Source organism: Pelmatolapia mariae, linkage group LG16_19, assembly GCF_036321145.2.
Source record: "Pelmatolapia mariae isolate MD_Pm_ZW linkage group LG16_19, Pm_UMD_F_2, whole genome shotgun sequence".
Taxonomy (NCBI): Eukaryota; Metazoa; Chordata; class Actinopteri; order Cichliformes; family Cichlidae; genus Pelmatolapia; species Pelmatolapia mariae.
The window spans coordinates 25,486,975-25,499,509 of record NC_086241.1 but is presented as its reverse complement, the minus strand read 5'-3'; the positions used below and the strand labels follow the sequence as shown (position 1 = coordinate 25,499,509).

At 43.0% G+C, this 12,535-nt stretch overlaps 1 protein-coding gene across 1 annotated transcript in view; it reads left to right on the top strand.

Moving 5' to 3' along the window:
* The window catches only part of klf7b (Kruppel like factor 7b), a 64,529-nt gene that overhangs the window by 38,074 nt on the left and 13,920 nt on the right, over nucleotides 1-12,535 (top strand). Inside the window, exons 2-3 of the mRNA XM_063498356.1 lie at nucleotides 521-1,172; nucleotides 11,428-11,551. Coding sequence (XP_063354426.1) covers nucleotides 521-1,172; nucleotides 11,428-11,551 — 776 coding nt within the window. The remainder of the gene's footprint in view (nucleotides 1-520; nucleotides 1,173-11,427; nucleotides 11,552-12,535) is intronic.

The window sequence follows — 12,535 nt, the reverse complement described above, 5'->3', positions numbered from 1 at the left end:
AAACTTTTCTCACGCAGTGCGTTGGCTGTTTGTTCAAATATTTGACGCCAAACTTTTTCATGCATGAAAATAATAACTGTCCTTACTTTATGTCAGCAGTAAAAGTACCAGGATAGGCAAAAATCTCAAGGTGGTCAGTTGTGGACATGAGAAAATGTACTTTTTTAAACTCTTGATCACACAAGTGTCATAGAGATCAGCAGGACTTATTTATGATTTTTCATCTTTAGGAAAGCATTTGAATTTCTCTCTTGCCCAGAGTGATTGAGGAGTTACAGTCATGTGGGGCAGATTTTTCTGTCTGCTTGTGAATCCCCTGTGTTGCTTTGGTACACCGTAAACCTCCGTAAATCTTGTCTTCTCTTCTTTCCAAAACCCTTTGCGTTTTAGCACTAACGGTAACAGTTACAGTCGTTTAAAGAGCGTTTGTAAAATGGGAAACTTGTGTTATAATCCTGGATAAACTGTGTTTTTTTAAAGGTATACAAATATTGACCCTCGGTTTGTGCTTCTCTTGCAGACGTGTCTAGAGTTGGAGCGGTATCTACAGACCGAGCCCAAGCGACTCTCAGAGCTCTTTGACGATGAGCTGGACTGTCTCTTAACGCCGGCGTTTATGCAGGGGGGTGACAGTGATGAAGACCTGATGGACCCCCTCCTTCCCAGCCTCCCTGACCAGCCCAGTCCACCTTCGCTACTTGTGACCCTCCCCAAGGTGCAAGCCAAAATTCTACACGTTCCCAATCCCAACAAGAACCAGACAGCAGCTGGGCCTGAAACCCTCACAGGCAAGGAGCAAGTCCTCGGAGGAGTCAGTGCCGCTCAGCTTAGTGCCGCTGTCACTTCCCTAACACCGCCATCATCACCGGAGCTTGGCCGACACCTTATTAAGCCCACACAGACGCTCACTGCAACAGCAGACGGCACATTAACGCTCAAACTGGTGGCAAAGAAGGTGGGATTAGGGGCGGCTAAGCTGGTAGCAGCGCGAGCATTACCATCCCCACCAGGCCGAGGAGGAGCCCTCAGTGACAGCGAGCAGGGAGGGGTGGGAAGTCTGGCAGGAGACGTACCAGAGAACAAGAAGAGAGTCCACCGGTGCCAGTTTAATGGCTGCAGGAAGGTTTACACCAAGAGCTCCCACCTGAAGGCACATCAGAGGACCCACACAGGTAAAACCTTAATTGCATTCCCAGGAATTCAATTCACGATGCCACTAGTGTTTCTGATGAACTTAAAGTTTTCCACGTGGCGTCTTTTCCTGCAGTTTGAAAGCATGCAAGAACTTGTAAAACACGACACTGAAAACAATTTGATCAGGGCACAGAGTGGGCTCAAAGTTGTCACTGTGAAATGCTCCCCATGATTTTAGTAAAGTGCAGTACACAGACGTGGCAACTAAGAAGTTTCGGACAAACGTGCCTGACTGTTTAACTGACCTCAGTTGGTGAAGCGGAAGAAAAGTACAACTCTGACTGGCAAGGGAGGGAAGAGGTGTTGTCTGATGATGTCTGTGGGTTAGAAGCTTCTGATTTTGAATTAAAGACTCTAGCCTGGAGCTGGAAGCTTTGAGTAAGGCTTAGCGTGCTGTTTTATGATGTTTCACACTATGATTTGGTTGAGTTTCCGCAGAAATCTGCAAAGAAAACATCTGATGGATTTTTAAAAGAGATTAAAAGCTCTTTTCTTCTTCTTGTGCTTCTCAGATGATCCTCCAGAATTATTCATTTGCTTCTTGATATCACCTCAGTGCCAGAAAGGCCCTGCCTCAGTAATTGCCTGATGATTGATAGACTGGTAGTAAATTACTTTGCGAATTCAGCCGTGTCCAACTGGGTCTGACGTGCAGCTTTAGCTGCTTACTGCAGCTGCCCCATCTGTGACCCTCAAACAGAACACACGCCGGCTAATGCGACCAGGAAGGGGCAGGGAGCTGCGGGTTTTCTGTAGTGAAAGCATGAGGAGACAGGCTTTGGCTTGTTGAAGTAGACTCATAATCAAAGATGGATTTGACTGATGTAGCCTAAGATGAATAAACTTTATATTCCTTGTATTTTACTCTGTAATAATCCATCTGTATAGGTCACAAAGTAAATTATGACAGAGAAGCAGATCCATGTTTCTGAAGGTTATTCAGATTTAAAAGATTTCGCATTTTACCAAGACATTTATCATTAGGCATAACAAATAACAGATAAATAACCGAAATATGGTATTTATGGCTCATAAATACCTGACTCATACCTGGATCATTAAGCTCCAGGGTAGAAACCCATTCAACAAAACTCTCCGCACCTCAGCATCCACTAACCCCACTCTGTGATTTTACGTGGCCGAACACTTCATGGCTGAGTTGCTGGCACTCCTGTGAGCCCCCCATTCTTTCAGAAATGTTTGGAAAAGCGGTCTGCATGCCCAGTTCTTGATTTTATACACCTCCGGTCAGGGAAGTAATTGGAACACATGAATTCAATGATTTGGGTGGGTGAGTGAATACTTTTGGCAGCATAGTGTATCTCTAGTTTTAGTGACAGGAACCAGTGCACGGTTGATTTTCACATTCTAACAAATCCACTTATCAGTTTCGAGGTAACAAAAAAAAGCCTCCTGGATTTAAAAACTTCTGCCTGAGTGACTCGGGCTGAACCCATCATTTATCTGCAGCATAGGGGATGTGCAGATTTGTACCACCTGAAGGTAGTATTATTCAACTTTAGCTTTAACCACACCATCATTTACTGTAGCGGTTTATGTCCTCCAGTTGTCATCATACAGTGTTAGCAGTTTCACCAGGATCACAGTACGTAGCCTGAAGACCTCGTCTGTATTAATACCGGCAACTTTGGCATCATAAATCCAGCATGTTACAGGCTTATATGATCCCCAGCAACCATTGCATGGCTTTAAGTATAGCATTACATTCCAGGGCAGCACCTGGCATAGCTGGGGGAACCCACCACTGTAGCTTTATTGTAGCTAATCCAGAGTGGAGCCGCTAGTTTTCTGGTGCCCTGACCGCGAGCTCGGGTATCTTTAATCTTCTGATTATTCCACAGACGAGTCATGCTAACCAACGATGAGCTTTTAAAGGCAGAATCATTCACTGTGGGAAAAAAAGACGAAGAGGACACCCTGAAGACACACTAGCTTCCACACTCTGTACGTGTGTGTGCGCGCGCGTGTGTGGCATAAATGTGGGGGTGGTGTATTCCCTCCCGATGTGTTCATTACAAGCGCAGTGCTGTGGTTTAATTAGCTTAATCCTCTTTTTGGGTTATTATAACCATAAATCATTGAACATACATGTAGGGAGGGATTAGCATAGCAGAAACTACAGGGAGGAGCAGCAGTAGAAAGCCTGCACAGTGTCAATACACTTACTGTCACATAGTGCACACCAGAGGCCATTAGAAACATCATTATATTGAGGTCTGTCAGCGGCTATGCTGCACGTGTGCTTCATTTCCTTTTTTTTTGTAGAAAACATATTAAAGCGTTCATACTGAAAACAATTTCTCCTTTTTTTCCCTTTCTTATATGGAAATGTTCAATTAGGGGTGAGCAGAAACATTAATAGATGCAACAGATAGACGCAAATGAATTCACTTAATCTCTAAAGTGCCCAGCCGGCGCTGTTCTGAGTCGCAGCCAGGGTTTTTCTAGTTCTCCTCTGTTTTACTTTTCAGTTTCTTGGATGTGGTTGGATCTTTAAAAGCAGTACACAGCTAATTGTATCACTTTGCACTTCAACGTAATATACTTAACTACATATTTGGCAGCCAAGTTAGCAGGATAGTTGGCCAGTTTTGGAAAGAGGCTTTGCCTTTCAAAAGTCTTTGCTGCACATTTTTGAAGGAGCACGAGCTCAGTGTGGAGGAGTTTTGTTCTACAGCCAAAAAAGTAAATGAATAAATACATAAGAGCAATAAAATATGTGGATTTGCATGCATTACTTTGTAGCTCGCTGGAATGCTGATTGTCATTATCATCTTATGCCTAGCTTTTGCAGGCAATCAGTCAAAATCCTTCCTAACTTAATTTAGTTACAATTATTAATGCATTGTTTGATTAAACAAAGTAATAAAAGATACATTGGCTGAACCAGTGTTAGCATATATCACTGGTGTCTTTTTTTTTGTATAAAATAGAGATGAGTGAGTCAATCAGACCAACGTCAAACTGCAGAAACGCCTGTTTGTCAGCCACAGGCCACATAAGTTCAGCAAGGGAGGAAGAGAAAAAAAAATGGTAGTTAAAGTGAAAATGAATTTCTCAGCAGTCTCCAGCACCTCACTCAGTGTAACAGCAGCCTAACCAAACCTGTGTGAGTGATTTAGTGCAAGTTAGCAGGTATGTTGCGCTAACTGAATCTTTCACGGTATCCGAGCAATGCAGCTGCAGCAACAGAAATAGTTAATGAAGCAAATGAATAGCAGCCTTGTTACAGCCATAAAGTGTACAGATAAACTCAGTGTGCAATAAAGTAGCTCCTGGAAGTATTTTTACTGAGGAGGAGAGGAGAACGACAAAAAAACGTAAAGTCAGTATGTAACCTTAAATTGGGGGAGTATATAACCAATTGACGTATTATAGAATGGTAAATAAATTATGAATTATATAAATTGCATTATACCTTTTCTATTATACCTGTGTAACCAGAGCACAGAATGTCACTACCAACCAACCACCAGCTACAATATGCAACAAATACCTTTATAAGTGAGCTGTATCAATAGTGGTGATCCTGAACTGTTTACAATATTAGAATTTGTGCATTTTTACCAAGATAACATTTTTTATTTTGAAATAGTACAGTTATAGTGCAGTTTGAAATAGTACAGAAATAGTACAATAGTATAGTTCATATCTGAATGTCGTACGATTCGGTAAGCATGTAGTTACCTGTGTTAGTTTGTTGTTTGTAGAATTAGTTATTTCTTGGAAACATTAAGCAATAGAATTGTTTAAATAAAATAAAAATTTACCTCCATCAGATTTTCTTTTACAAAACAAAATTAACCAGGGTGACACTTCGGCTGGCCACGTTTCGCCCAGACTGGGTCCTGAACTTGTCAACATTTTCAAGTTCATCACAGGCGGGTGTAGGTGACAGTGTGTAAATGCAGAGTCAGACACTCCTTAACAGTCCTATCTCACATGCAGCAGTTCCTCAACAACAAATCAGTAGGTTACAGTTTCATGTAGTTAAGGAGAGGCGTTATTTTCCACTCGGGTCTGTGTGGTTCGGAAACTTCTTTAGCATACTGTTGTAGCTTGCTTGAGTCACTGCATTCGAGAGAAGTGGGACCGCATTAACATTTGTGAAGCTTTCCATGGAAATGAGGTGCATGTTCAATGAAATCTGCATAACCTCATAATTATGATGCTTGTATTGTGTGACTCAATATTACGTGATGTGAGGTGTATTCTGTCTGTGTTCTGTCATGCAGGTTAAAACACTGGTCACTCCGGTTTAAGTCGAGACCTCCACTTCCCCCCCACCTCCACCCCCACCCAATATAGGTGACACCACAACCTCATGTGGAGTCAGGAGAAGCCCTGCTGTAACCTCTCGACATCCCCATAGAATCAAAACTCCAACCTGTCTCTCTCTCTCTCTCACTCTCTCTCCCTTTTGCTTATTCAGTTTGGGTTGCCAAGCAACTGCATCACACTCTTCCATAATTGGTTGGTGGCTGGTGGATTGTCCATGCCTGTTAATCTCTCTCCGAGTCTCTCTCTCACTCTCTCTTTTTCTCTCTCTCTCTCTCTTTCTTTCACATACACACACACACATCACTACCCCCCTTCTCTCTTCTCTCTTTCTCTCAGTTGCTAGGTGACTTTATCATGCATCCTTGCCTTGCCGTGCTATAATTGGCTGGCGTCATGGTTGCTGTGGCGTCAGGCCCAAGCTGGCCTTGCTTCATTCCTCTAACACTGTGTGCGTGCTATGGTGTGTGTGTGTGTGTGTGTGTGTGTGTGTGTGTGTGTGTGTGTGTGTGTGTGTGTGTGTGTGTGTGTGTGTGTATTTGAGGGGGGTCCTATTGAAGGAAGACGAGGGGCTTGGGCCAATTACAGAAAACGAGTGTGAAACGGCAGCCTGTCTGGCACCTGCGGCCCGCACTCATACCCCGTATCACACACACACACTCAAGCACATACATGTAGGTTGAGATTGTAACATTTCTTCAACAGGCCTAGAGGATAAGCTGCCAAGTGCTTTTCTATTCTATGTAGAAAATATTGGTCCCATAGTCAGACCACAGAGGACTCTGAGGAGTGAAGTAGAAGGATTCACACATTCAGATACTGCTGCTGAACATGGGTGGTATTTTGGTTCTTTGCAGAGCTTGAAGTGATCTGCTGTAGAATCACATGTACTCACATATTTTACAGCTGTACCAGAGCTGTAACAAAGACTTATGAACCCCTGAGGGAAATAGAAATATTTACTGGTAAAAGGTATATATATATATATATATATATATATATATATATATATATATATATATATATATATATATATATATATATATATAAACACAAAAACAGAGTTTGTACACTTCTAACATTAAATATGATTGTTTAAGACCACCGTTACTCTTCAACAAAGCATTAGGCAGCTTTCTTGTAATTTCTGTAAGTAGTCTTCAGGAATATGTTGGGGTTTTTTTGTTCTGTTCTCTGTCAAGATAATCCCATACTCCTTGTTGAGATCAATTGACTTCTGGTGGAGTGAAGAATGGAGTAGGCGCATATATTTTGCTTTTCCGCACTGACCTGAAAACCATCGCTTTTTTTCGTCCCAAACTTGATCGGCTTCTTATTTAAATGAACAGTATTTCTTTGAAAAGCTCCATGGCCTCTGGAACCAGGCTGACGAAATAAAAAGACAACAAAAGAAATGACTCGCCTTCCTCAGCTAGCCAGATGAGCATGCCCGCCTTGGCCAGCTTACTGGAGGAGCACCAACAGTCCATATCAACGACCGTGTCCTCCGACATTAAAGCAGTGCTTGCCTCTCTTAAAGCTAAACTGGACACGGACAAGCTACACTGACTGACCTGAAGGCCAAAGCCAGCTTGACAGAAGAACGCATCCAGGCCTCGAACCATCATGCGCCACCATTTTTCAAGCTTGTGCTAAACTCAAGAACAAGAATATTGACTTAGATGGACGTACTCGCTGGAACAACATCAGGATTATTGGCCTGTCAGAGTTCATCGAGGGACCCCGACCCTCAACTTTTTTCTCTAAAGTCTCGATGAAGATATTTGGGGAACAAGTGCTGCAGACTCCGCCAGAGCTGAATCGTGCCCAGTGCACCCTCGTTCCCAAACCACGACAGGGGGACAAGACCGGGCCAATGATCATGTTTTCATCGACACCAAACTAAAGAGTTGGCCTGTAAATGGAGGAATGACTTGAAGTACAGAGTCAGTGTTGGGTTGAGGAGCAGAATGAGAGAGTTGGTTTATCCATTCATTTATTTCCAGAGATCCAGAGAGAAGCAGCAGGCAGAAGGGCAGGGAGGTGAGGTGAACGAGGCTGAAGCATGTAGCCTGAATGGATGAGTTGTGACGGACAGCCAGCGAAGGTTATGCAGCCTGAGCAGGTGAGTAGTGGCAGATGACCACCGAAGCGAACTGCAGGGGAGTTGAGTATTGTTCCAGGAACGGCAAAAACAAAGTAGAGACACAAGGAAACAGCAGTTAGAATACGAAGAGGCAAATAACAAGAGAGAGAAGAGCTGAGTTACCACGATAGGAGTAGCTGACGGACTGGCGATGAGTAGAAGGCTGCGGTGGCCTGCTGATTGCCACTGATGGCATCACAGATGGGTGATGCAGGTCTGGAAACAAGCCAGCACGAAAAAACATACCAAAACAGCAGACACTCACTCAGAACATGACACATCTACCATAGATTTCTTTCTTCTTTCTTTTTTTTTAGTTCCGCCACTTCTTCTTTTGTCCTACACTTGTCCAGCTCCCTCAAATCTTTTAAGGACACACTGCACACCATGGCAAGATATGCCATGTTTTCAGCTAATAGCCCTTTGATTTTTACCTTGTTGGTACAAAATCTTTTTTATGTGTTGTTCACATATTTTAAAGTACCTGTCCAGTTTAGGTGGCATTTTGAATTAGATAGTCAAACGCGCTAAATCTATTCAAAACTATGATCCAGTCCAAGTGCCTGGTTTTACTTTTGGCATCTGACATAATTGGTCTGGAAATGTTCAGCATGTTTTTGTTTCATCACAGCTCATGGGCTGCTTTCCTGTGATATATGTGCTTATGCATTTATTCAAGTGCCCTGGTGAGAGTTTAATTTACAAGGAGTGAAATGCAGTAGCTTGTATTTTAAATGAGCTGCTCTTACGTTTTTTAGTCATACCTCCTTCTACTATTTATGCTACCTTCAGTCATCGCCACTTCTCAGACTAAATGATCAAATGAATTTTACACCAAAGTCATCAGCATAGTTTCTAAATCAGAAACTGCACTGATTCATTCATAAAAAAAACTTTAAATCTTCATATAGACCAGTTATAGCAGTACCATTGGTAGATGTGCTCTGTGAACCCTACTAGGTCCAGCCAACAAGCTGTACTGTCTCAAGGCATGTGGTGTCACTTATGGAAACAAACTCCAGCATTATAGTGAACTCCTAATGATAAAACACAATGAAATACAGATGGCAGCTGCAGAAGTTTGGAGAGATGAGATTACCCTGCTCTGAGCCCCCCGAGACACTCTGTCCACAGTGATCCACAACACATCAGAAACTACAGTGGTTAAGAAGAGCTGTCGCTAAAAATTTACAGCAGAGAGACGGGAACGAAACCCAGATCCCTGTTGTGGGAATCATCGTCAGGCTGCATGAGATTTGACTGGAGAATTTGAATATGCAAATCCTGGAGAGCAGAGCTCGTGATCTGGAATTAATTTAGTCCAACTGAAACTGCAGTCATGTTGTGTCTACGGAGAAAAGACGCCGCCGATCAAAGAGACGCGCTAACTGTGGGGAAATAAAGGGGAAGAAGGGCATCATTCACAGTCGGATGTTCCTGTAGCGCATCATCTTTTACTTCTCGTTGCATCACCTTGCTGTCAGAGCGGCTCGCCACCTCACATCCTGGTCCGCATGAAGGTGTACTTTCTTGTAGTTGTACTATACTGCTGCAATGATTCAAGGTGATGAATTGAGACAATTAAACTTCATAAAAAAATTATAAGACAGAGACGTTATGGCCTGCAGTAAGACTGAGGACATAAAAAGCAAAAAAGATAAATAACTTGAGAGAAAGGAAGGAAGCTGTATATGTAAAAATGTCTGAAATTTTGCTGTTTCTTTCAACTACTCAAATTTAATTTTCAAACCAGATTGCCATTTCAACTCACGCAGTTCTGTGCTAGGCACCTAAAATGGTACCTTAGTGGGCAGCCTGGTAAACCAACCATTTAGTCGTCTTTCATGCTGCACGCATTCTTCATCCCTCGGCCCGTCAGAAGCGAGCAACTTAGCGTCTCACCATCATCATTTCAGTTAAGGCAGAATCTGTTGTTCCTCCAGCAGTTACTTTGTCTCAATCTTGCTCAAGCTTTTCATCATTTTTTCTGGCTCTGACACAAGAGGATGATGATGATTAAAGTGAATCCCGCCAACAAAATTCTGATTGGTTTTATTTTTTTATTTTTTTGTAACGCCAGACTTATTTGAATCACTGACAAAGCCAAGTTGTGGGTGGGTCTGGCACCAGGTTTTCTTTTTCTTTTTCTTTTAAATATATGCATGAGACTAGTTTCTCCATCTTGGCTTTGTGTATTTCTAGTCTGATTTTCCAGGTTGAAAATTCTAAATTTTGATGGCAGTGACAGCTGACTTTCAGGTCCATGTTGTGTACTGCTCGGGCTTCACGTTAGTTCCACTTAGCTCTGAATTGGTGCGTGTTTGTGTTTGTCTCCTTAAGAAGATTGGTGTGTGCTGTGAGGAGAGTAGAGGGGCTGCAGGGACATCTGGCTAACTGACTGTAAGCTGCTGTATTACTTCCCATTAAGAGTCATTAAGACCCCAATTATAGTTACCACCCCACAGTTCACACGCACACACACCGGGGGTCTGCAATTACATTCAGACAGTCTTTTTTTCCTGCACAGGGTGCAGTGGAGAAAACCCAGTTTTGGTTTATATTTAAAAGCATTGTCCCGCATTTCTTTAAATACTGGACTGAAGCAGGAGGAGCGCTGAAACAAAATAAAAGTTCAAGGTCGTCTGCAAAAATAATGAGCCTCGCTGAGCTTTTATCACAAGCCAAAATCCTCCAACAAAACACAGCATATGGACATTAGATAACTAGTAAGCAGCTATCAAACTACTTTAGTTTTTAAACCAGCACCGCTACAAGTCCAAGGCACTGATGAAATGAAAGAGCAATCCACGCTAACTGAACTCACAGTTTGGGTAATGCCAGAAGAAAACTTCTGAGTTCAGCCTGCCTAATGTACAGAACAGAGACACAAAGACACTAAAGCAACATTTACTGCAATCCAGAACCGGTCGTTAGCACTGATGCTATTAGGATCCTAAGTATGAATTCCATGTTCAAAGGAGATAAATAAAGGAGCTGTTCATGTACACTTCTGAAACTCTGTTTTAACATAGCTAAATACTCATTTTATTATTAGTTGTGGTATTTATTTATTTATTTTTGTGGAAGTTTGCAGGGGAATTTTGTTAGAAGGCCCAGATTCGCTGCTTTATCTGCTCATCCCGCACAGACGCACGGAGAGAGAGAAATCTCATACAAGCATGTACACAGTCGGACATCTTCAGGTCCCATCTGAAGGCAGTCTGCTCCTGCACACCACACACACACACACCTCTCAGCGTAATACACACATGCACAGCTGGAAGGCTTTCTATCATGGAGAGATAACTACAGGCTGAGAACAATAGACCATCTCTTCTCCCATCTGGTGAACCGGGGGATGAAACTTCATTTACATTTCAGACCCACCCCAACCCACCTCAGGGTGTGCATATGTGTTCGTGTGTGTGTGTGTGTGTGTGGTGGGATGGAGGTGGTGAGTTTGTGGGGTAATAGAGGGAACAAAACGAGATTCATTTCAGGGTGAATTTGGGATTATGAATTAACACGCCGCTGTGCTGAAAGACTTCATTTACAGCTAATTGAGTGTGTTGGCTCATTGAAATGGCTGTTGTGTTAAAACTTGTCTGCCTGGCTGGCCTCTGGGCTGTCTGGGTGCGTGTGTGTGTGTGTGTGTTTGGAAAAAGCCAGGGGTGGTAACCTGTACATTAGCGAACAGCTGTAGTTTAGACGTGTGAAATTAGATGTAAAAATGATTATAAAATGTGACACCTTCCCCCTCTCTCTTCCTCTCTGTCTCTCCTTTGCAGGTGAAAAGCCCTACAAGTGCTCATGGGAGGGCTGCGAATGGCGCTTTGCCCGCAGTGACGAGTTGACACGACACTACCGCAAACACACCGGAGCGAAGCCATTCAAGTGCAACCACTGCGACAGGTAAACGGATAGGCGGCACAAACACAGCAAACACACAGTGCAGTTTACATTTGGAGGACTTTGATGTCCTTTATCTGGCCAGGATAAAAAATAGTTTTTAATATACAAGCCAAAGAGTTGTGTATCTGTAAGGTTTTGTTTGCAACTAATTATTTCCAGCTTGTTTTTGGTCATTGTGACACATTTCTATGTATAACTTAGCACTAATTAGCAGGTATCTCTTCCTGTGCGAACCACCCATACAGTCAATTGATGCACCCTGCAAAACAAATTAGCTTCCTTAGTTGACTGCACACTACTGTCTTATCCAAATATGGTCTCTTCTGCCTCCATAAAGCCAAATCAGAGATGGTGATTCCATCGAGCTGCTTCAGTGTTTCAGTGTAACCCATGACATGACCAATGTCATGGTTTCTGGCATTTTTGAAGGCTTCTTCTGCCGGGACAAGTCAAGATGCCTAGTGGAAAAAAAAGGCTATTTCCCTCGTTAGGTTCCACCAAAAACCTCTAAATCCATTGATTGTTAGTCATACTTTCACTTACTTAGAACTTCCACCTACACTGAGCGGCGCATTGGGCAGCTAACAATCCCCAGACATGTCGACAGTTTTCAGATCATCCATAAACGTTCGACGCCATGTGATCTTTGGTCAGCCTCGCTTTCGCTTGCCAGCGCGCAGGAACCATGTAATGGCAATCATGGCCGGGCGATAAGGGGATAGACGTAGAAAATGGGCCACAAAGCAAAGCGCCTTTCTGCGACAACATCGGCTAAAGGGCGGGTGCCTGCTCTTTGTAAGACCTCTTCGTTCGTTATCCGGTCCCGGTAGGAAGTTCTCAGGATTCGCCATAGGCCACGTTGTATGTTCAAGCAGTCCAAAACTTAGATGAAGACCTATTCATTTGCAGAGTTGCAAATGAATAGGTCTTCAAGTTGAAGCACAGCTTTATCAGTTTGAGTCAGAGCCATCTAGTACACATCCA